General features: G+C 40.7%; 1 protein-coding gene across 1 annotated transcript in view; it reads right to left on the bottom strand.

Annotated features, from left to right (window-relative positions):
• Positions 1–7,343: 7,343 nt before the first annotated feature.
• ZBTB20 (zinc finger and BTB domain containing 20) overlaps positions 7,344–26,309 on the bottom strand; it is a 450,959-nt gene continuing 431,993 nt past the window's right edge. Inside the window, exons 9-10 of the mRNA XM_008498352.2 lie at positions 13,558–15,162; positions 7,344–8,835 (exon numbers count right to left, since the gene is read on the bottom strand). Coding sequence (XP_008496574.2) covers positions 8,417–8,835; positions 13,558–15,142 — 2,004 coding nt within the window. The 5' untranslated portion in view covers positions 15,143–15,162 and the 3' untranslated portion in view covers positions 7,344–8,416. The remainder of the gene's footprint in view (positions 8,836–13,557; positions 15,163–26,309) is intronic.

Genomic DNA, 26,309 nt, shown 5'->3' with positions numbered 1-26,309 from the left:
GACAAAAATTAAGAACAGCATTTGTCTGTTTTGGGAAGTAGCTTTTCACTGGATTTCTCTCCCATTAATTTCACTGGCTGGAGGCCGGAGTCAGAAGTCACATCGCACAGCCTGACTGTCGTATTGTTCTTTTGGTTTAGGAAGAAGATTTACTCTCCAGTGTTTTATAGGGAGCTGATGTCAACCAACCCTATCAAAAGGAGATCACTCTGGAAGAGGTTCACAGCTGTAACTGAGCTGTAACTGAAGGTAAGAAACAGCAGAGAAGTGCCATCAATATGAAGAGACCACTGTGCCTCACTATTATTCCTTCACCTTTTCTTTATCCTCTCAAACAGGAAAACACAATATAACAAATTTCGTATGAAGGAAATGTTTTAGATGAAACTGCTATGATAGAAAATATAAGTACACTCCATACTGCTCAGAAGCATTTTTGTTTTAAGGCAGCAATTGTATATGTGGCTTTAGTGTTTTCAAGGCTGTAGTGTATTTGCTTCCCAAAGGAGTATTTTACTGCTCTATACTTCCTGAAAAATAGTTAATAACAAATGTGTAAACTGGGGGATTAAAATACAGTTAACAGTGTGCTTGGAAGACCTTCTCCTGAAAGTCATCTTTCTTCAATGCTACACTCCCTTTTCTAGGGGAAATGTTAAGAGTTTTCCTTGGGATACGTGGTTGTGCACAAAAATTTAAGTTCACCGACTATGGGGAAAAGAAGTCAATTAGTGAACTAGTATTAGTTCTGATGGTGAAAACTGATGATGTATAACATAAAGAACACATGTTATACATTCAAATATAACAAGTATGTTATATATTCAAATATAACATGAAGAATGTTTATAGCAACACAGTTCTGCATGCCTTAAGTTGGTCTCTTTATTTTAAAAGCTTTTAAGGAACAGTTCATAGGTAACCTGGCATTTAAAAACCACCACTAAGTCTTCTCCCAGTGTGACCTTCCAAGGAATTATTTTTAGAACACACTTGACTCCTTGTATATTAAAATAAACCCATAAACTCTATAGTTAAGTTACCAGTTGCCATTTCAATAGTGATTTAAAGACCATTATGGGTCGAATCTACTTTTTTAACTCATTCACAGTAGATCAGTTAACTTTGCTTCTCCTACACTTGGACTCTCACAATGCGTGGGCATTAAGTACTGCAGAGGTTAAAATGTAAAATGGAGCTGGCAACATTGCAAACTATATAAGGAAAAATAACTGTATTTAGCTTCATGTTGGTTTCTTTTTTTCCAATAAGACCATAAATTTTAAACCAAAGTTATCTATCAGGTAATTATAAATATTAACCCAGCGTGGGTATTTGTCCAAATACTGACACACATATACAGGGAAACAACTCTTTAATTCACCAAAATTATGCATTTTTATAACTCTGCTGTTTCCATCTTGATTACTCCTGATCTATAGTGGAAGGGTACCAGAAACAGAAACACTGAATGCCTAACGATTTCTCTGTTCCTAGAGGCACTAATCTAGTTGATTAGTCATCAGCACTGGGAATAATTAGATGGATATACACTATGGATATACACTATTACCTAAAACAACTTGTTTCTCATTTACATCTATTCTTAGAAAAACTAAACAAAGACTCCCCCTTGTGCTTCACAACAATGGGTCTCGGAGAGTAAAACATTTTTATTTTTGAAACAGGTTCTCTCTGTCAGTGTCTCCCTTGTGCATCAGATCTCTCTGTTCTATGCTAAAGAAAACATAACCTGCATTTTTTTTGTTTATGAATTTGAAGAATATGCACATACCTAAAATTCTCTCCAAATTTCCCAGTTTAATATTCTGTCACAATCTGGGGATTCCTTTGCTCTTGCTGAAATGAAGTGGATCATTAAGTAGCTTTAATGGAACTTAGCTGAGACCTTATTACTTCTAGCAGGACAAATAAGAAGGTTAAGAGCTGCAAGAACAATGACTTGGCATGGCCAGAACCAGCATCTGATGGACATGAATGTAGCATCAGGCCACCTTCATATTCTTGGTTCTCTTGCTGGACATGCTGCAGAAATTTGGTACTGCCAGTATCTCTCTCTCTGCAAGGCCTTACTACCTGATTTTGGTTGCTGTCAGCAGGACACAGATACTGGGAAAGGTTTTCACTGCATTTACAAACTCAAGACTCCAGACTGAATGCATTATCTGCAGCTTCTCTCATAAACCTTTCTCAAGTAAAGTTGTCATCACTTAGGGGCTAGATCCTACGAGTGACAAGCCTCTTGTGAATAGAGGAGGCTCTCAGGACCTCCCAGGACCAAATTTTCACCACGTTATACCTCCTTCACTAATTTTCACAGCCAGCACAAGAACAAATCAGGGAATTTGAAAAGCAGCTGTTTTGCTTTAGATCAGATTCTGCTTCAGTTAGGCTACCTGCTGATTAACTTCTTCAGGTTCATTCCAGTAGCTCAGAGAAGCTGCATACTGAATTGAAAAGCTTGGATTACCAAGGTTTAGTTTTCCTTGACAGAATAGCCATCACATTCTTATTTGATATGATACTTCTTTTTGAATGGCAAGTAATCTTCAGCAGTGAGAATCTGAAGATTTCTTTAGCATAAGACTGTCAGAAGGGCCACAGATCTGCAGTCCTAGACATGCTGAAGGTCTGGTTATGCTTGAAATAGTTTGAGTGCTTCTGATTTTGGATTGAACTCAACACTCCTGAAAACAGTATTTTTTTGTACCTTCTCCCAGTGGGATTTATTTCATTATTGAGAGGCAGGACATGCTAGCACAATACTTGCTAAAGGCAAGAGATTTGTTCCTTCACCATGTGAATGATCCAGCATTAGTTGAGCAGCTCAAGGTTGACTTAAATAAATCATCTTGGGGTTGGTAAGAAATGAGGAGGCTGATATTATGTGGGTTATTACTCAACTTTCCTTTGGATGAAAAAGAAATAAAAAGAAAAAATTGGGTACCACTTGACCTCTCTGATCTTAGAGCAAAAGGAAATCTCATTCGCTCACAAAGTCAGTCAGTTCCCTATTAGCCTGTTGTGAATTTGAGCTGGTTTTGAAAGGAACAAGCAACATGGGCCAGCAGTGGGCCTAGTGGAAGCATGACAGTTGCTGAGAAAGATAAAAGAGGTCTGTGTTTGCTTCCCAGACAGCTCCTGCAAAATATCTATACCTATTTACCTCATGAGAGACTACTACCCGGGGTTTTGTGAGAGGAGGTATCAGAGTGAAAGAGAAAATTACAATTTCTAGACTTGGGTACTATACTAGTACATTCACAATTGCTATGAGTTGTTACTAGCTCTCTGCAAGAGATCACTGTGGGAGAACCTCACTAATGCACACACTCCAGACACACACATGCACACACTCGGTAGCTGTTCCCTCCTTACTGACCAGCAGACACTGACGATGCAGTCCTGCATTCCTTGTGGATTCAGATTCCCTAGAGAGAGGCAGGCTTCAGCGGAATGGGCAAGAGAAGTCACGCTTTGGTTTTCTGATATTTTCATAATACAAGAACAAGGGTGTTTCAATGAACAGCAACAAAATTAACCTGAAAAGGAATAATTTCAACAGGGTGGTAATTAACATGAGGAACTCACTTCCACAGGAGATCACTGGGGCCACTGAGCATTTAATAAGCTAGATCTTTTAAGGATAATGAGTATTGTCTGCCACAATATATAATTTTTATATGGGCTAAAAATTTAAGGCCATAAATTATTATGTCTTTAGGTTATAAGCAGATACATAACTAATGAGGATTATAATAAATCTCTCTTAGGCTTATTACTTTGTAATTACCCAGTATGGGCCTTTCATCTTCATCCATATCATCTATAACTGGCCACATGTCAGAGACAGAATACTGGGTGAGGTGGACCGCAGGGTAGATCTGCTCTGGCCAATCCTACATTTTCAGCTGATTTCATGAGCCTCAGCAGCAGTGAGAGAGGCATTTATCTCTCATTTACACTAAGGCTTCCTTTATTGCATTTTTGCTTTGCAGAGAGGCCTTGGTCTGTATGCTTGAATTTATGACCTAGTTAATGCTCTTTCTCATTGCCAAAGCAATATAAAGAGAGCTTTAGGGGAAGTGAGAATCAGACTCAAGGAATGCAGGATATTGCATGCTCTATCAAAGGGATGTGTGCTACAGTCTGCTCTTTGTAATCTGTATCATTTTATCAGGTATTTTGAAGGAAGCATTTCAAGCATACTGAGATAGATCCACTCAAACACTGTCAACAGCAGTCTCCAGATCACTGTGACTGCTAATGTACCACAAGTGCTCTTTCTGAGAAGGCACATTGTAGCAATACACGAAGCCTGAAGATACCTGTAACATAGGAAGAAATTCTTCACTATGAGGGTGGTGGAAACCTTGAACACATTGGCCAGGGAAGTTGTAGGTACCCCCTTGCTAAAAGTGTTCAGGGCCAGGTTGGATGGGGCTTTGAGCACTGTGGTCAAGTGGGAGGTGTCTCTGCCCATGGCAAGGGGATTGGGACTAGATGACCTTTAAGGTCCCTTCCTACACAAACCTTTATGTGATTCTGTAATTCAGATACTGTAGCTGTTTCCAAGTAGTAAATCATTATTTAAACAGATGGGGGGAACCATTACTTTAAAGAATGTAACATTTTTAAATTATAAAGGGGTCTATGCTTACTCTCCTAATTTTGCAGAAGGGCACTTAAATAAGTGACCTCGAAAGCACTTTCAGGGATGTTTGCAGTCATGCTGCAAGGTGCTCCATGTTTCATGAAACCAAGTCACTAATTTTTAAGCCTGAAAGTTCAACAAAATCAGTTTGTAGTTTAGGCAAGCATTTGCAAAGACCTTAGCCTAAACTCTTTGATATGCAATTTAGAATTCAATCTAGTATGCTTTAGCTTTTCTTTAATAAGTTGGTTTATTTTTTTTAATCATTCACTTATAACCGACCTTTAATTAACTTTAAATTTATTAGGCCTCACAGTAAGTGTGGATTTCAAAGATCTCTTTGATTTAGGGAAGGTTGAAAATTGAAGAGTTAAAATTTAGATGGCATTTTTCTCTCTAAACTCCACAGTAATCAGATTTTAGTGTAAATAAATCCTAAATCTTCTAATTTCCTGTGTACTGACATATCTTTTCTTGTATCGTAACCATATTCCAGAATATGCTACATCTTTACTATAGTTCACCAGATTTAACATTAGTGAATTAAACAGCTTTTCCCCAGACCTCAGGTGACAAATGAGCAGCTACAGATTTTTAAGCAGGGTAAAATTCTTCATCAATTCCTCATACAGGAGAACATCTAACTCTTTGATACTAAAGATCTCATTTAAAATTCTTTTCAGTAGAGAAAGACCTTCAGTCCTTTTTATATAGGTTAATTTTCCTTATGGTCTCCCACACCCTTGTCTCTAGAACCTTTATTTTTTTTACAGATTTAGTGTGTCTGTCTTTAGATGGCAGGTATCAGTTCTCCCTCTCTTGTGTCCTAGGCTTTGTCTTTTCACTTCTCAGTTTACAAGCCAGAATTGCTTTTATGAATGCACTTATGAGAACAAAATTTGTTAAGTAACTTGTGCTCCTGGGTAGCTAAAAAAAAAAAATAAAAAATAATGTTACCATACAAGAGATTCATTTGATCTGGCTCTTGCCTCAAAGTCTCTTTATGCTGCCAACTGCAGCTGAAAATAGGGGCTTCAACATTTAGGATCTGCTGAACAATACCTTTCAGGGTACAGAAAGATTCTGAGACTGAATGACCTGTCAGTTTTTTTCCACAAAATAAATCAGTACTGGAACAGGTGTAGAACATGTAATTGGGTTACCTGTGCTGAATCACAGACATCTGATACAGAAGCCACAAGGAACACACAAAATTGTATGCGAAGATCTATCAAGTCAATAGTTAGAAAGTTGTCCAGCATAAAAGACTGTGAAATGCTCAGTGTTCACAAGTGAAGTTTTGTAAACTTATGAAAGCTTAATTTCACTATAGACACAAGTAAAAGCTAAACTAGCAATTTTTCTTTTTTTTCCTTTTTGCATATTTTTGTTAGGTGCTTCTTCTCTGCCTAAAATATAAAGTCCAGAGTGCAGCTGGTGCAAATCCTAGCTATGGATTTCAAGCAAGACAAAGATAGTGTCAGACACTGATCCAACTGAACTAAGGACCCATATACTTTGGGAGTTGGCTCTGGGGGAAAAATTCTCACATAGATACACAGAAGACGACTAGGGAGAACACCAGCCCAAACACAATGAAACAAAATACAAAACACCAACATATATATGCAGATCAGGAATCAATCTTTCACACTGATCCTACATTCCTTGCATAGCTTTGCATATGCAGAGAATGAGGGATGTGGCCCTCCAGTTAGATGTTTTTGTAAATGAAGAAGGGAAGATTACTTGCAACGGTACCATTTTTAGCTATTTTGGCATCAGCACAAATTACCAGGGGCAGGATCAGATTCCCACACAAATATGGAAGCTCTCTAGTGAGCAAGGGATGAGAGAACAATACAGCAGATTAATTCTTGTCCAGTGACCAAATAGAAGGGAAATCCTAGTTATTACACACGTCCAAAACTTTCATTACTTTTTTTCAAATAAGAAGAAAGAAAAGACTAAAGATTCTATCACCCCCAAAACCAACGGAACATTGCTAGAAAAATCTCTTTCTCAAAAGGAACTGCCTTTCAGCAGAAATAAATTCTGAGATGGAACAAAAGAAAAAAAAAACCAAAACAACAGAATCTTTGAAAGAGCCAGAAAGAGAACCTCCTAATTCAAAACCAAAGTAGCAGTTCAAATGATACTGCAGGATGCACAAACTTTAGTAGATAATCTCACAGATGACTTCATAGAGCCCCTCATCGACCCAGGTAATTCTTGATTCCATTAGAAAAGAGAGAGAACAATACTAGAAAATTAAGAAACAACCTTCTTTTTTAAAATAAAAATCAAGATCCCCCCCCCATCTGAAAGCAGGCTAACTAACCTTAACAGTCTCAATTTAAAATAAAATATATATTTTTATATATATTCATATATATAATAAAAGAGAAGATATTAGTGGCAGTGTATGCAAAACAAAAAAGAAAACAAAGAAAAATTACTTTTAACAATCTCACTTTTTTGTTTTTTTACACAAATACTGTTGTAAATATATTAAAAAAATCAGCATTCTATCTGGTAAACGTCACTTTTGCCCCTCTATAAAATTTTGAATTAAAAAAGTCCCAAGAACTCTTTTTTTAATTATTATTCCCCTCCCCACCCACCCTCTATTCCTCTTTCTTCCACAAGAATAAATCCTGATGCAACATTTTTTTTTTTTTGCAAAGATTGTGGGAACTAACCCTTCTCTTGTACCTAGATCCATAGGTTGCAACCTCTGATTTCTTTGATTTTCCTCTGTGTTTCTCTTTGCCTTCTATGAAAGTCCCTCTTGATTGTGCTGAGGCCCTGGGCTCAGCGAAGACACTGAATAAATTACAGAAAAGCCACCGTTGCTTGTTGTCTGAATCTTCTTGGTTTCTGCTGTAAGGTGATGGTGGTATGGGAAAAGCAGCGGGGAGGGTGCGCCAGAGAGCGTGGGATGGAGCAGAATCCAGGTGAGGAACCTCTGATTCTTTTTCCTCACCCCGCAGGGACTCCACACTAACCAAGCCACACTGCCTTGCACTCCCCTCAGCCCTTTCGTGTGTTCGTGGATGCGTGTGTGTGTGAGAAAGCAGACACGTGGTGGAAACCAGCAGGGCCTTGTTTCCTCTGGTTGCTGCTCAACCAGAAACAAAATATTCCACAGTTCTAACTGGATACTGTGAAGTCCAAAAGCGGTCAGCATTGTGAATTATGTCCATTGAAACACTGCGAGCGGTGTACTTACAACGACAGTAGGCCTTGTAGATTTGTAATATATTTTGTTTCATTTCTTTTTCTTTTTTTGTAGTGCTCTTCACAAGTGAGAAAAAAAGAAATTGTTCTTTTTTTTGTTTGTTTTTTAGTTTTTCTGTCTGTTTTTTGATTTTTTTTGTGTTTTTTTTTTAATTTTTTGTTTGCTTTTTGTAGTAAAGAAGGGTTGTATTTAGAGGCCAGTAGCTAGAGATCCAACCAGTGGAGCTCATGAAGCACTATCTGGCCTTAAGGCCACCATCCGAGGGAGGCTGGGAAAATTATTATTCACCCAGCCTCCGGAAACATAATGTACCAGCAGGCAAAAAACAGTTCTTCATGTAGTACAAAAACAACAAAACAAAACGAACCCAAAAAAAAAAGGAGGAAAATAAAGGTAAAAATGAAACAAAAATCATTTCTTAAATTCTAGTGCCATAGCTTTTTTTGTTGTTTCTATTTTTTTTTTTTTGTTCATAACAAAGAGAGAGAGAGAGATTCTACTTATCCGTCTGACACATGCATCCTCATGTGGTCGTTGAAATGCTCGATTTGGTCAAACTTAGCTGGACAGACAGAGCAGACGTACGTGGTCCCCTCTGTGCAGGCCACCACCCCGGCAGGGACAGCCCTGGCGCCGGTTCCGGTGGCTCCGGGCGTGCCGTTGGTGGCACTGTGCAGAGCCACATGTCTCTCCAGCAGGGTCTTGTGGGAGAACTTCTTCTTGCAGATGTAGCACTCGTAGGACTTCTCCCCGCGGTGGAGGCGCATGTGCACATTAAGGGAGCTCTTCTGGGTGAAGCGCTTGTTGCAGATGCTGCACTGGTAGGCCCTGACGCCAGTGTGCGTCACCATGTGTTTGATTAGGTAATCCTTAAGAGAGAAGGAGCGCCAACAGATGCTGCATTGGTGGGGCTTCTCACCTGCTCATTGCCATCGAGAGAGAGAGAGAAAAACAGAGAAAAACAGACAAAAAAAAAAACAATTAAAAAAGATTACTTCTGGCAATAAACTAGTGGTAAGTTTCACAGAAAACTTTGGAGAAGTGCTTTGGCTAAGAAAGTTATTCTGTTAATAAGTCTGTTTTGATACGCAACATTTAGCAAGACAAGAGGGCTCAGTCTCAAGTTGTGCCAGGGGAGGTTTAGGTTCGATATTAGAGAGAATTTCTTTAGGGAGAGGGTGATCAGACATTGGAATGGGTTGCCCAGGGAAGTAGTGGATCCTCCGTCCCTGGAGATATTACAAAAGAGACTGGATGTGGCACTCAGTGCCATGGTCTGGGAACTGCAGCGGTAGTGGATCAAGGGTTGGACTTGATGATCTCTGAGGTCCCTTCCAACCCAGCCAATTCTATGATTTTTTGCAACCAAAGGTTTCAAAATGCTTTACAGAGGGGGCTGCAGGTATTTCCAGCTCAATTGGAGTAAAAAGAAGCTCAGGTGATTTCAAGTTCACATACTAGGCACTAAGACATGACTAGAATTAAAAGGTCCTGGCCCACCCCCATCTTCAATGGCACAGCCTCTCCTGGCTATACTCCTCCCTTGCTACTCATGCTCATTTCTACACAGGTCTTAGTAAAATTGCTTCATTTTTCCTTGCCTCCATCTCCCTACCTGTATGCAATAAAAGCTAGTGATTACCAGGTAGCTAATCTGAGACACACTTCTTTTTTTTTTGTTTTTTGTCAGATTGCTTTGAATTTCTCAGAAGAGAAATGCTAAGCACTGCCAAAGGAATCCAATGTTTTATAAGAGGTTTACATTTGTTGCCCCTTTTCCTAGTCGAATCTCATAGCTGAAGCAGTTATCAAAAAGGGAACAACCTCAATACATAGAATTGTCTAGGCCAGTCAGTACCAAGCAAAGGACAATCTAACAGATAAAATTCCAGTGTAAAAGACATGAAATGGACATTATTTGATTGCCAATTAAATAAAACAACTTGTCAGGTAAACCTGAGGTATGAAAGACTTATGTCATCTACCACATTGCCTTGTGCACCTAGGGCTGTTGTAAAACTGATTCTGGCAACTTGTGTAAGTGAACTCTTATAATATGCAGACAAACCAGTGACTACAAGGAGGAGCTGAAAAAAATATTTAGCCGAGCACGTATAATTGATTTGTTCAGACTGCTCTTAATTTCTCCTTATGCTGAGAGTTCTTCTAGGAGATGATGCAACACTGTTGTGTCTCATGGTATCAGGCAATGCTTTCATGATATGTTGCTTTAGACAATACCCAACACACTTAATGGCCCATCAAAAGCTGCTTTTTAATCTGTTTTCTAAATCACTTGTGGTATATTTCAGGTGTGATAATTCCTTATCCCCAAAGCTGAAAAGGAGAGAAATGGTACTATAGCTCTGTAATAATCACAGTGGTACTCTCTTCTAGTGAATGAAAAATTACTTTCCTTTGGTTATTCCACAATTTCCCTCCATCAGAGACTGCTGGTTGGTTGTTTGTTTTTTTCACAGACATCCTGCTTCTTCCTTTTTACAATCTGGCACTGTTTTAAATCCTGAAGAGTCAATCTTCAGGGACCATCACATGACTGTGGTAATGTATCATTCACACTTAGTACAGTGATATTACAATACACTACTTACATTCAATTTTAAGAGGAGATAATTAATATGGATTGTATAGGAAGGATCTACTTTTTTAACTGCCCTGAGTCTCTGTTTCTTTTTATTTCACAGTCTGCACGTACAACAGTGCCATCTATGAATGAAATCCACATGTTGCTCTTCCTTGCACCAATGATGAATTTGAGCCTACTTGGTTAAAGACACTCGGTGAAAACACATAAAGTCCTTACTTTCCTGCTGGTTTTGCTGAGCATAGTGGTGGACTGAGTATAGACAGGCTAATATGTTTGACAATAATAATATGCTCTATGTGGAAAATAATAGTGCATTAGTTATAATAATGTCTGATTAATGTATTAGACTGATTATATTTACAATGCACATTTTTGCCTTAGGCAATATATACCCCAGAGTTTGTAATAAGTCAGTCTCCTGGCTCTAGATTGTGCTAAGACTAAACTATAGAAACACCATAATTTTTGACTGCACAGGCTTCTAAGATACACTGGGTTCTGGCTTTCCAAACTTAGCTTCAAAAATTTTCCTGGGATTACTTCTCTAGAAGAGTCTCAAAACTTTTTAGGTTTTCTTCTTTTTCTTGTATGCAAATGTATGTGCTTCCCAAGTGAGCACTGTAGATTCTTTATTCCCACTTGCCTGGTTTTATCAAAAAATGTGATACATTTACTAAATTTTAAACAAAGCATGATAGGTAGGAGAAGGCAGTGATGGCTTGAAAGGTGCACAGTTACTGCCTGCATTCGAGCACTGTACTTCTGCAACATTGCACGTCCTGGAGAACAAGGTTATGGGATACACTCAAGCCAGTCTGCAGAGGACATGAAAAAAATATCCCTCTCTAGTGTATTTGTGTCCATGTGAAAGAAGAAATAGAGGCAGTTTCCAAGGCATGGAGAGCTACATCAGAGTGTAGTGTTCAGCCACATAAAACCACAAAGATTGGGAGGCCTTCATGTTGTTGAATTCTGGCTTATAGTTAGACTCCTCCATGGCTTCTCTCATGAGCCCTCTAAACAGCAAGACTAATCCAAACATACACATCTTTTCCAGAGCCATTCTGCCTGTCTGTTGTTTTTTGTTTTGTTTTGTTTTGTTTTAACAGGGCTGAGAAAAGTCACCCTGACAATGAGAACAGCTGCCTCTTCTCAGTTCTCAAAATGATCCTGTCCAGCCCTAGACAAGATAGCAGATATGCTTTCTCTGAGGCTGTGCATACACAGATTATTTTCAGAAGGCTTTTCTGAAGCCCTGCCCTCTGTTGATTAAGGTGCAATTATTCTCCCAGGCACTCCAGGAGCCAGTTTCTTCCTAAACAACCTTTGAAATAACGTACATACCCAAATGTCTCCTCCTTGCCATCACAGCTCATTATTTTGGGGTGATCTCAGACTCACACAAATAAAGTATTAATTCATTACTGGAGACGCCTATCCTTGGTTGACTTTGCACCTAGTAGCTAGGAATATTTTAAGTTAGGTCTTCCAGTAGTATTCTTTATCTGACTCCAAATACAGTGCACAGTTGGGGCTGGAAAAATAAAGCACCCAATCTCATTGAAGTTACTAGGGAAAAAGCCTTTCTAGCTTTTAAAAAGGGATGTGAGCAGATACATCTGACTGTGCTCTAAAGGGGGGTATTTTTCTTAGTAACAGAACACTATGTAGATAATATTTTAGCTACTCATCAACAACAGGAAGATGGAGAACATGAAAAGACACAAAGGATAATCTTGGTATTGAGGATTCTTGATCACTGCAATCATACATTTTGTACCAGTCCTGAGAAGCTGGCCCTTTTGTATGTGCACATGTACATGTCTCCCTTGGATGTCTAAAGGAATTTTTCACTGAAGTGATAACTATAGGTAAATAGAAGTTAATGGAAGTGAAATCTATTGGAGGCCACAGGGAGGCATGACATTCCTTCCATACCTTGGGCAATTTCTCTAGGTTCTACTCCTTGTATCACAAACCCAGCACTTATTTTAAGATCTGACATTAACAAAACTACTGCTTGGTGAGAGAAATATTTACTGTTTCTCTAAAATAGAATTTCTTTCCAACATCAAATGAGCCAAGAGCTAAAGCAAACAAAATTTAGTCCTGAACGCAGGACAGCTTCTCTATGTATAGCAAACAAAATTTAGCCCTGGACCCAGGATAGCTTCTCCACATAGGATACATATATCTTCTTATTTTTAAGTCTCATAACTTGGCAGTGCTAGAAAAGGCAGTTTGGCTCAGTAGTGAATATGGTCACCAATATCATCTCAAAAGACTACATACTAAAACAGTCGGATTTTTAAACAAAGAGGGTGCTGATGTTATGTTCTACATTGATTAATTTTTTTCTCATTGAGCCCTATGCTTCTGTACTCACAGCTAGTGAAACATCTGACTTACCAAGGAACAGGGGATTACAGCTATCAGCTTCAGTAAAGTACAGAAAAACTTCCTGAAAAAACTCCAAATTTATTTTGCTATAGGAATATATGAGATCTAGAAAATAAGTGGCCATGTGAATAACACCCAGGTTTGGACCTACTGCTGCAGCTCCACCAGGAATGAAATTAACCTAAGCTCATGCTGATCATCATCTTGTGACCTTAAACCTCTGTGGCGGTTTAAAAATGCCAGGGGATGCCCTTTCTTAGCAGATGAAGTTTTTCCTTAATGACTCACTGGTTTCCTCATGTTGGTTCTAACTCATGTTGCCTGATCAGCTTGCAAGGGACAACAAATGCATATAGTTTCCTTGGATGAGTGCAGGACACATTCTACTACAAGCCAAATGAGCTTGTTTCTCCACCACACACAGTTAAGTCCCTAACAAGGGACCTGTATATTTCTGCAGGGGCTCAACTATAATGCAGTAAGTTTGGAAAGTGTTCTGTGATACCAGCTCCCTGGTTATCCTCCCCCTCCCATTTGTGCTGGGGGCCGACAGGTTGGGGAACAGAATCTAAGTCCATGTTTGTCAAGAACTTTCTCTGTCTTCATGAATAAGCCAAAGGGAGATACTCTTACCTGTGTGTACAAACATGTGCTTGACGTAGTTCTGTTTGGCGGTGAAAGTCTTGTTACAGAGAGTGCACTCGTAAGGCTTTTTTTCACCTTGCCCACCTGCTGTGCTGTGGCCCGCAGACGGGGCCAAGGGCTGTGGGGCTGGCAGCTGGGCAGTAAAGGTTGACAGGCCAGGCTGGGACACTGTCACAAACTGTGTCTGTTGGCCAGCTAAAGGCTGGGGCAGGCTGAAGAGAAAAGGCTTAGGGCCGCTGCCAGCAGACTGTGTAGTGAAAAGAGCAGGCAGGTAGGTGTTGCCAGCTGTGCCAATGACCTGAGTGTTGCTGGTCAGAGTCAGTGGCATCCTCAGATTGCTGGTGAGAGTTTCTGTCTGGCGTAAGTAGATCTGTGTGGTTGGCAATGGTTGGGCAACAGTTGTGTTGACAGAAGGCTGCAAAGCCCCCTTTTCAGTGCTGTTATTGACTGTGAGCACTTTGCTGTCCATTTCAACGTCATTGCTTCTCTCTGGCGAGGAAGAGTTGGCATCTACATGCTGTGGCTGCTGTGGCTGAGTGCCATCAGCAGGGACGTCATTTTGATCTGCTTGAGAAGGTTCTTGCTGACCATCCCGGCCCAGAGCAGCCATAAACTGCTGCTCCATGGAATCGGGCTCAGTGCCAATGGAGGAACTGACTCCCGAGTCAAAACTCTCCCCTTTGGGCTCGCTTTCAGTGCCTTCTGCTTGGTCAGTGTCCTCAGTGCATTCCTCAGACTCATTGCGCTCAAGGATCTGCACCCTCTGTTGGCCATAGTAGTCATAGTCATCCTCCATCTCCTGCTTAATGTGGATGTTTCCCATCAGGGTTTGAATACGGACAGGGCGTGGTTGCTTCCGGCAGTGTGTGGTCTCTGGAGTGGTGGAGAGATACCGCTCCATCTGTTGTGACCGTTCGTGGATCCGGGTAATCCAGCTGGGGTCTTCCATGTGATGGTCCCTGGGGAGCCCCAGGGCTGTTTCATGGTGGCTGACCACAGCTCCACTGTAAAAGGACCGCTCCCCACTGCCATTTTGCATGGAACAGGCATAGAGGGCTGAATAGATCCTGTCCACGCTGTGCTGCGAATGGCTCTGCAGGTAGCCAGACTCTGTGTCGGTGCTCTGCCCCGAGGTGCCTGATTCGGGTGTTCCCCTGGGTGTCTCCTGGCCAGAATCTTGAATCACCGGGTAGACCTCTCCTACATTTTGCGAGACAATCCTTGTGCACTCATCAATCACAGTCTTGATCTGCAAGATGCTGGCAGCTGTGAGGATCTGGAGGGCCTCGGACTGCGAGACCCGCAGCACCCCGCTGTACATGAAGTCAATGAGCTTTTGCACAGACTGGACTGACACCACTGAGGGGATCTCGATGTCGCTGTAGCCCAGCAGTAGCTTGTCCTGGAAGAAGGGGCTGCCAGCAGCCAGCACACAGCGGTGGGCGCGTAGCATGCTCCCGTGGATGCGGACCGTCACGTCACAGAAGTGGCCACGGTTGCGCTGCTCGTTGAGGGTCTCGAGCACAGAATTGCTGAAGTTGTGAAGGTTGATGCTATGAATGCGCTCTGTCATCCCCTTGCAACTGATGTTACCTGCAGCACAGCCAGCGATGAAAGAAAAAAAGAAAAGAACAGATTAAGTCTTGTCCGCTGCAGAGCCACAGATGGGGCACTGACAAAGTTACCCACTGGGTAAACAAAACAGATTATAATGCAGAAATCACATACAAAGGCATCTATAAGAAGGCATCACCTCTGTGGAGCTAGAAGTAAACTTTGTTACTCAATTGCAGAAGCTCAAATCCTGAATTTTCACACAAAACCAGAGAAAAACAGGTGTACCTGAGCCTATATTTCAATTGCATTCCTGGGCCTTGGACTTCCCAATCAGTTTATCTGGAGTTAAAAAGCCTAGAGCCAGCCAATTGTAAACATTGAGCACATGGATTAAAGCTGGTTTTTAGGCTGTTTGGATGTGTAGACATGCCAGAAAAAAGCAGATTTTTACTTTAATGACCCTTTATACCAAGTTGTTAATGCAAAGAGTCTATATGAAAATATGATTTCTATCTAGATTGGCATTTTAAGGAAGTTGGTTCCTGTGTTTTACAGTACAGTTACTTGTATCAAAAATCTTGACAGTCACTTTATAAAATTCAAATCTGGTACAACATTCAGGCTCTAAATGTTCCTAAACCATCCCCCTCCCCCCCAAAGTTTTGTCTGAGGTTGTGGTTTAGAACATCTGCTACCCAATAGCAACAAAAAGTCCTCTGTAAGAACCCAAAGCAAAAAAAGCTAACATGAGCTGTCCCCTTCATTTTTAGCATATCCCAAGTTCTGACTGGCACCAGAATGCCATCATATAAAAACAAATGTTCTCCTGCTGTTATTTACTTGACAGAAACTGGAAAATTACAGACATTTACTCTAAGGAATACTTCGTCCTAGTTTGGATGAATAATCTAAACAGAGAACACCTTAGAAAAGCACCAAAGTATTTCAGGTAAAGAGCCAATATATCCTTCAAACTTGACTTTTAGAAGTGACTAAAAAGTAACTTCTAATTCCCTCTATACACTTTTCTTAATCTCCATCTTCCTTGCTTTGGTTTTAATGGTTTTTAATTTCCTTTCCTGTTCCTTACTTATTTGTCATCTGTTTAGATTTTAATGGGCAGAAACTATGCCTTCACCTTTTAACTATGAAGAACCAACTGCCCTTTAAACGGTAAATAAATATAGCATCATTAATAATTTCCTTCTCTTAGCATTTGTAGTACATACATCACCTTGGTTCCCAGAAAAGTATGCAAAGTACTGCAAAGATCACCACTACTATTACAGGCATTTTGTCTTGAATATTCCTACCAAAGCAACAACCTCTCCTACAACAATTACCTGTTAATCTGTGAAAATCCGAAAGTCAAATTTGGTAGGGAAGAATAAGTAAACAAAACTAGCTGTCACTACCTGTTTTAACAGAAATATACAGAGCAAAGAAATGGCATTGAAAGTGGTTTCATATAAATGCCTTTTAGCCCAATAAGGTCCCTCTGCTCCAGCCTAAAGGGTGCTTTACATCTCATACACAGGCAGTAGTGTTGCCCGTAGTCAAGACACAAACCAAGAGTCAGTTTATGCAGTGCTTTATTCGGGGCCCAGGAAACCTGAGGACTAGCGTCCCAAGTCAGGATTCCGGAGACCCTCGTTTTTGGTTCAGCTTTTATACTCTTTACAATGAGGCCTACGTGCGGAACTTCAGTTACAAAACAGTTACATACATCATGTAGATAACAGTAGATAGACATCCCCAAACCATAAATCTTATACTTGTTTAACTTAAGCTATTGTTTAACTGACTCCCACCACCAACCCTTATCTTCAGTACAAAGTGTCAATTTACTCTTCCTACATGTTCTATATGCTCGACTAATTCCTCTGATTATTGATCCCCTCTTCTCAGCACATTCCTTGCTAGCTTCCCAAGACCCGTTCCCAGGGCCTGTTTTTCTGGCCTGCTTGACCAGTCCGAACCTTAGCATAACTACTTCTAAATTTCTATTTCTTCCGCTACTTGCAACAGTAGAACACTACTCACTGCAATTTGCAGGAAAGCCTGACATCCTCTCTGCTCTGCCTTTTCATTTATCCACTACTGACATCTCAAGCACCCACTATTCTGGTGGTTCAAAGAAAAAACACCTTGGACACAGGTGGTTATTATAATTCTCTGAAGTAGCTGAATGATAAAAGGGAAGCATAAAGGTCAGGAAGTGGAAATCCTGATGGGGCCAAGCTGTCTGAAGACACCAATCTATCTGTTAACAGATGTAAACCAGCCTGGATCAGAAGGGTACTAATTTCCAGGTGGGATTAGAGCACTGGGGGGACGCTCACATAGCAGAAACAAGGAGGAAACCACTAACAGTATCACAGAGACTGCGAATTTCATCTGTCTTGTTTATAAACTCAGCTGGGAAACCTGAGTTTCCTCCTCTGACAAAACTGATCATAGGACTGGGAAAACATCTTAGAAACTGGGGGACTTTTGGGACTTTTCTTTCAAGGGCACTGCAACTATTGCTACACAAAATAATGTACAGAACTTATGTATACCCTCCTCTCCCCCAGGCAGAGCCATTCTCCAGAGGCCTCCAGGTTCCAGATGCTTCCCTTCCCAACACATCAGATCACATGAGGATTCGAAACACAAGAAGTCAGAATCCTTGATTTGAAAGGAAGGCAACTTGGTAAAAGCTTTGTACTGGTGAGGACACAGAAGGGTGGAAAATGAATGATATACTTCAAGATCTACTGTAGGCCACTGCAAGTGATTGCATAGCTACCGATTTATCTGTATCTCCCTTTGAGTGGTTGCCTTTGCCTATCAGTGTGCTAGAAATCTTTCCATTAAAAAGGATTGATAGCTACTTGGGTTAACTCTAGGGCTCCCTCTTCACACAAACATGTGTTTATGATGTGCTTCTGGGGAAGGGAATGACTTCTAGTTTAAGTTCTGCTTTGTCAAATTTGGTATTTGATAACAAAAAAAATTATGCAGAAGTTTAACTTAGTAAACCAAAGTCCTACCTTGGACATGCAGAAAGGGGAACATTCCACACACACCAGAGATGCAATGGACAAATCTCTTGACTTGAGCAGGTGCAAAGAAATATACTTTGTTCTTATGCATCTTGCTAGATAAATTAAGTGAATGGAACTTTGAAAAATGCATTCTCAGGCAACTCCTTTCCAGAATTCTGTGATATGCATCTCAAGACTGGGTGACTTCTCGGGAAAGGAAATTCCGCTACTTAGCCACAAAAGGAGGAAGTTTCAGCAGCCTTTCTCAGGTCCTGTCTGTGGGAACTAAAAGCTGTGTAGCCACAATGTATTTGGTCATCAGGTAACTTGATGAAAACAGTCAGCTGGAGTTCCTTAAGGCTGAAGAAAAGAGGTTTGGAAGCATTTATGAGAGTGATGTGAATACCTCTCCTATAGGAACTGATGTAGGATGCACCTTGAGGTGTAAGAACTTGTCAGAAAGTCAACTAAGTCACTTCATAGAAGGTATGGATTATGTTTTGGGTGCCATCAGTGTAATGCAGTTTTCCCTTAACTAAATCCTTTCATAATTTCTTTACTTCTCCAAATGGAATTGGAACACGTACCCATTCTTCAACTGAGAAACAACAGAAATTCAGTCCTTAAGGATAAATCAAGAGAGGTGGGTGGAAGAGACACATAACCAAGGGTAAGAAAAGCTAATACAGATTTTGAGGATGTTTCTGCCAGGCCACCTTCCTTGACATTCAACACTGGAAACATCTATCCAAAGTACAGGCAACCAAATAATGTGGCATGGTGTCAGAGATGCTACTACCCAAATCTCAGCAGTACAAAAGAGAAGCTCTAACAAATTCTAGAGACTAGTTTGTAACAAAACCTGCTGCCCCATCCAACTCCTTTCCCTCTCTGCAGGAAACTGTCCAGATCCAAGTTTTGCAGTTGTCTTTTACTGTATGCTGTTTTAAGCTGAAAGTCCTTAGGCAATGCTCCCCATAAAAGGTGGACTTGCCAATGCAGGTTTGATTCTAAAGTAAATGCCACCACCTGACAAAGACTGCTAGAGCTTTGGACAAGCCAGAAAGCATGTCAGCTCTTCACAAGACCCAGCTACACACGCGCACACTCACCTACTCATCACTGCACAGAATGCCTAGCTCAGGAAAATGACTGCTGTCTCAGGCTCTTCTCAGGCCTGCCACTCTTTTAAACTCTAGACAGTGGGAACCTTTCTGTAAAATTCAAGTGTTCTTTGTTAAGTGCTGCCCCCCCTTCCTTTTTTTGTCCAGTAAACATGATGTGGAGATCCGAATGGACTTATTCTGAGAAACTCTTGTAAAATGGTTTTGTCCCCTTTCTGTGAGGCAAGTTCTGATTGGAAGGGTATTCACAAACCATATAGGAAAGAATGGGTGTGAAATGCAAAGGCCATTCTTACCCAGATGGGCAATGAATAGGCGTTTGCCAGTTAAAAAAAAAAAAAGAAAAAAAAAGAAAAAAAAAAAAAAGAAAAAGCAGAAAAAAAGAAAAAGCAGAAAAAAAGAAAAGAAAAAAAGCCCAGACAACTGCAGATTATGCACATTTGCAATCCTCCTGGGATGCAATTTGAAGCTGGCATGGCATAAAGGTGAAACATATTACTGTGCAACTTTGAAAAAAGCTCAGTTTGCCCATATGCAAATGTACCGATTAAACTGTCAGGCTATTCACAGAAACACGAATGGAATTCATCCTCAACTAGTACGAAGGAGCACAACGTGGATGGGAAAGGAAAAAACTTTTTTTGTGTAATACACGACTGAGTGCTTAAATTAGTGTTTCCCTGAATCTCATCTACCCCTCCCGCTGACTTTAATGCCATGGGCATTCAAAAGAAAGTAGATTTTACCATGACAATAACAATGACAACCTCTCCAAGTACAGTACCGAAAGGGAAGGCAATGGCAGGAGAAAACAGCAGGCAGTGGACTCCTGGAAGGTGCTGTAGAAAACGTGGAAGTGCAGCAGAGTTACACCAAGCATGGCTTGAAGGCAGTTTTCTATTTGCTAAAGCTACCATCCTTAGACCTACAAAAAGCTGAAAAGGCAAGGCTTGCAAAGGTGATTCTTTCAGCTTGTCAGAAACATCGAAACGGACACCAGAAAACACATGATATAGTAGAGCAATGAAGATGTATGGCATATTAAGGACTGCAGGCCACACACAAATGGCTACACTGTACATTTAAAAATGTATTTAATAAGGGGGTTTTTTTGTTTATAGCCACTAGATGTCCCTTTCTGCAAAGCCAATGCTTACAACCTTGTTGCTCATAATGAAAGGTATCACAGAATTTGATTTTCTCTCATGTCCTTTAAAATCACAGTATCATTGCACAGGAAAAACAACCACTCCTAAGAACACAGTGATGATGAAACCTCCAGAGCCCCTGTAGCTCAGCAGTAGCTCAGTAGCTCAGTGAATAGCCTTTACCTGAAGCAAAACTACTTTGGATTCTAGAATCCAAGCACTTAATGGAAATTTACTGTATAGTCCTTCACAGGAATAACTACAAGAGTGAACCCTAAAGACACTATCTGGTTTTCATTTTTACAAAGAGCATCATCATCTTTTATCCCTGAGAATTTGTAGGCTTGCTAAGACAGATATAGGTTGAGGTTTTGCTTCAATTTTCTGCAGTAGCATTTAGAAAATTGCTTGCCAATCCATCTCACTGATACTCAGACAAGATTATCTAGAACTAGCTTCATATTGTTGCCGAGTTTGTCATCCTGATAAGCTTCTCGGACCTCAGACTGAGAAGAATGCACACTTTGAGAGACAGTAGAAAAGCTGGAGGAGTCATATCTCATAGAATCAGGTATATTTATATTCTTATAATCAAAAGGACAAGCACCTCCCTAGGTGGTAAAATACCCTGGGCTATGACAAAAATGTGGGAGTCAGGATTGGTAGGCTTTCTTTCTGCATTTTGGAGCTGTTTCTCTGTGCCACCTGTAATGTGGCCACCTGGGAGCACCACAAACCTAAGTAACTTGCTGCTGCTGAAGACAAGGATTATCATCTACTTCTTCACTCTCTTCCTCTACCACTCACAGTTTTGGAAATTTCTAATCCTTGGTGTCCACACCAAACATTGGATGACCACAGCCTCCTGGCTGTATCAAAAGGATGCATTAGGTTCTTCAGAGAGTCAACTAGTCTACTCCTCCCTGTGATGGGAACAATTTACTGACACTATCTCTTCAGAAATTTGTATAACATGTTTGCAAAAAAACCAATAATGTGGGGGTTTCCAATCCCTTCTCAAACAGACTGTCTACTATTTTAATAGCAAGAAAGTTTTCCTACTATGTAACTTTAAAACTCATCCTTTACTCCATCAGACATAGACAACTACTTACTACTTTCCCCTAGATAGCACTCTTCCATATATTGGAAGGTGCCTCACTTTTCTCCTTTAGACTTGTCTTTTCTAGAAAATACAAACTCAGGTCTCCCAGTCAGCCTCCCTGGTTATATATACTCTTCTCATTCAGACCTTCTTCCATCTTCTAACCACTTTGTCCTTTTTTCGTTCAAAAAGTGGACAAAGTGCCCTCAAGTGGATAAAGTACTCCAGCTGAGTGATGTTAATGAAGCAGTTGCCCAAGATACTTCATATATGATACTTTTTTCAAGACTTCACAAAATAAATAAAACCAAGAAAACAAAGCCCTGTTATAAAACAAAACTACAGATTTTCCTTAAGAAAGAAAGATAGAAAAAAAGATTTGTCTCAGTAAAATCTTTAATTTGGAATGAAAATCTCAACTCTTGCAGAAACATGACAGTTCAGTGCAAATTCAGCACTTCCATCACAACATATGAAAACTGTTATAGCTCCACAACTACCATAGGAAGTTTCCTCACTTCCATACATTAGTGTCTCCTGTTCCAAAGACGGCACCATAACCGTGGATGCTTTCTTCAGCTCCCAATTTATCCCCTAAGTCCCTTCATAGTGATGAAGTTATATTTTCTGTTATTCTCAAGTTAGCTACTCTAAAATAAAACTGGATTGACAGAGCAAAATTTAACATCTAGTGTTTTCATACACAAAATTAGTTCTGCACAAGGTTCCAACTCTCTGGGACCAAATTTAGTGGAGCAACATTTCTTCCTACTCAAGGAAGAGACTCGAATTCAAATCCTGAAAACTGAGAAATTGCTGATTTCTCAGTATATGTCTATGATGGTAGTGAGCCCAATTTACCCAGTCCTCCTTATACTGATTCTCCTGAATACTTGGCCTCATTCTGAGCAAGGGCCCACAAGAGGAAAAGCTTGTTGGAATTTCAGGAACACAGAAGAACATTTGTGTCCTCAGCAGGAGATCTGACCAGGATCAGCCCTTGATTTCTGTTGCTTTAAAGGTTTGCTGGAGTTTTCACCCAATCATCTGCTTGAACATCTTGAAAATCAGTTATCTCCTTCTATAATATCTATCCAAAACAAACACCAGATGACACTACACGAATTGCCCTAACCCTACCAGATTGTTGTTAGAATCAAAATATGTAGCAGTCTACATTTAACAGGAAGTACTATATTTTTACCAGTACAACATCTATTAATGTGTCAGTAATATACTCTATGGAAGAAAAAATCACTGCTTTCTGAAAGCTGTCAAACTTCTCTAAATTTCATAGTCTAATAACTACATTTATTTGAAAGACAGAATTACACGCACATACAAACACAACTTCATTCTCCAAGGAACAAACAATCTGAATAGATGGCTAATAATAAATAGTTTGCTTAAACTTTGTACAGGAGACAGGCTTTTTCTGCAGCCTAGATAATGTTCAGCAAATCTCATATGGATAATTTATTGAGTTAATTGTTCTTTTTAGCATCTACCCAATGATATCCACTTTCTGTAAAACTAAAGACTAAACCATAGTTTTTCTGTATATAAAATTGCTTCTATATCCAGTGAGCATAACTCCCCTGCATCAGGTATAAAACCCTCTATTTCAGGCTACATGCTTGGGGAGCAGGCAGTGAATCACTTTACCTCTGCTTCCTCTGAAAGACTGTGGTGGGGAGTCCATCAGCACCCAACCTGTTTCCTCTACAATCCACAGGCAGCCATGTCTGGGCCTCAGTTTGCTTCACATGTAGAACAAGGACAACATCTTGTACCCAGTTCTGCAGGATTTTATTTATCTTAACAAATTGTTTTGCATTCCTTGGAAAAAAAGACTGCTGAAAGATCAAGCATGAACTCCACAGATTTCTTCAGATTTTGTTCTCCAAGATTACAACAATGAAGCTTTCCTCTCATAGTACTCTAGCGCCTTGATTCATAGAATCATAGAATTGGCTGGGTTGGAAGGGACCTCAGAGATCATCAAGTCCAACCCTTGATCCACTACTGCTGCAGTTACCAGACCATGGCACTGAGTGCCACATCCAGTCTCTTTTTAAATATCTCCAGAGACGGAGAATCCACTGCTTCAGTGGGCAGCCCATTCCAATGCTTGATCACTCTCTCCGTAAAGAAATTCTTTCTAATATCTAACCTAAACTTCCCCTGGCACAACTTAAGACCATGCCCTCTTGTCTTGTTGACAGTCGTCTGGCAAAAGAGCCTAACGCCCCCCTGGCTACACCCTCCTTTCAGGTAGTTGTAGAGAGTGATGAGGTCCCCCTGAGCCCCCTCTTCTCCAGGCCGAACACCCCCAGCTCCCTCAGCCTCTCCTCATAGGGTCTGTGCTCAAGTCCCTTCACCAGCCTGGTTGCCCTCCTTTGGAGCTGCTCCAGGACCCCGATATCCTTCCTGAACTGAGGGGCCCAGAACTGGACACAGGACTTGAGGTGTGGCCTCACCAGGGCTGAGTACAGGGGCAGAATCACTTCCCTGGACCTGCTGGCCACGCTGTTCCTGATACAGGCCAGGATGCCATTGGCCTTCTTGGCCACCTGGGCACACTGCTGGCTCATGTTCAGCTTCCTGTCAATCCAGACTCCCAGGTCCCTTTCTGTCTGGATGCTCTCCAGCCACTCTGTCCCCAGCCTGTAGCGCTGCATGGGGTTGTTGTGGCCAAAGTGCAGAACCCGGCACTTCCTTCACGGCTCTTTGTGCTGACCATTCTACTTACAACTGTAAGACACCAAGTAAAAACTAGCTCAAGTTCATAGCAGCCTGTTGACCAAGAACTCTGAAGTATAGCAGCACATCCTGTTATTTTCATCTTAAAGAAATACTCCCATTCTTAGCCAGGGTATTTACTTTTCCCACTTTCACACCAGTATGTATTCCTGCTATTTTAGGAACTCCAAATATACTTTAAAGTAAAAAGGGCATGCTTCACAGTCATTTTTATACCCAGGCACACATCTGGGGTCCAGTCCAATATGACTCCACTGGCATACACATACATTCTGTTTCTCTCAGTTCCTCTCTCAGCCCTTGTCCACAGACCCTCTGCTGCTACAGCCAGGCCCCCACATCCTCCTAGCATAGACACGGACTGCACTGATGGGGGATGCTTCTCCTGTAGCCATCTACAATATCTCTAGCAACATATACTGTGTTAACAGGAGAACCACCAATGCTGTTGTCAGAGCTGCATTAGCTGAGACTTCAACAGGCAGCCCAAGTATCATTACAAGGGTGTTAATTCCTGTGCCACGCCCAGATTTAATCTATTAGCAAAAGACAGGCTCACCAAATAGCATTTTAATTTCCTTTTTTTCAAAACTTCAAGGGAGAAAACTCTTTGCACAACTGCTTTCTTGTAACTGGAGAGAAAACTATGTGGCCACATGATGGCGTCATTTCCCAAGAAGAGAAATGAGGCTGTGCTCATCCCTTCTTCTGCAGGGAAGGTTGTCGTGCTCTACATGGAAACTGTTTCAACCAAGCTTGCTCGTTCCCAGAGAGATCACGCACGATCCTGCCAAGACCCAGCATGGCCCAACTGTTTTAATTGGCTATATGTTTAAGGCCATTTCATTCTTTTAAAATCTAGATGGATCTATTGCTGGTTTTATTTCACAGAGCCAGGTGCTGCCATTACTCAGTAGGCACGCTGAACTAGTGCACCTGCAGCAAGAGAACCACTGAACAGTGAAAAAATGGGATAGGTCAGCAATGCTGGTGAAGTTGTGGTGTCTACACTCCCCACTCAAAGAATAGAAAGAATCTTCATGGAAAAAACAAACAAACAACCCCTCAAAACCTCCACCTTTTTGGAAAATATAAGCATACAAGGTGATTAATTTTGCTACTCTGTGGTCCTGATTAAAAGCTTACTGTAGTATTAAGAATACCTTCACTTGCTTTAAGGGCTTTTGTTTAAATCCTACTAGTGTATTTCAGATTGAATGCCTGTGAGGAAAATGAACGAGGATTGCTTTTGGTCATCTCACTGTGGTGGACTGTATAAACTTATATACTCTCTCAGAAGCATTGTTTAGGGAGGAGAAGGGGAAGGGTTGGAGGTGGGAGCTGAGTCTGGAGGAGGAATGAATTAGAAGGATAATAGGTGCAAATATATTAAAACATGTCTCCAAAAGAGACAATTGCTATTCTATAAACTCTTTCAGGTTTGCCCTGTATTGTTCGTTTTTTTCCCCCAGGCAGAAAGGCAAGGAGGAAAGGCTTATCAGTTTGAGTGTGGTTAAATACAGTAAGCCTGAAAGCCTGTGGGCTTTGGTTAAGAGGAAAATATAGATTAAAACCTCTTAAGATAATTACCTGTTTAGAAGGTTTCTATTCAAGCTAGAATCCTCTACAGGGAGTGTTTGTAGCAGCCTGCTAGGAAAAGGGTGCAGTTAGTCTTCCAGTGGCTGTGTCTCAGCTCTGACTAGAGGAAAGCTATCACATGAAAATGTTATATTTGATTTCATTATTTTTTACATTAATCTTTTTATCTTTTAATGAAAGGGTAATTGTTAACTAGTACAACTGGATGCTCTGGTGAACATTTCAACTTAGAAATATTGTAAGAAAGATATTCATACTGTTTTGGACTGTGGTTTCCTTATTTTGAGTTCATGGGATGAGTGTTCATGCCTACTTATAATTCAGATGTAAACAACAGTGGGAAACAGAACATGCTCATGTCGATGATGCTGAAGGCCATAGGGAAAATTTCTGTCCTCAGTAATACCTCTACAGC

Source organism: Calypte anna, chromosome 1 (genome assembly GCF_003957555.1).
Source record: "Calypte anna isolate BGI_N300 chromosome 1, bCalAnn1_v1.p, whole genome shotgun sequence".
In the NCBI taxonomy this organism is placed as follows: Eukaryota; Metazoa; Chordata; class Aves; order Apodiformes; family Trochilidae; genus Calypte; species Calypte anna.
The sequence above is the reverse complement of the archived record's forward strand: the minus strand, read 5'-3'. Positions and strand labels throughout refer to the sequence as shown.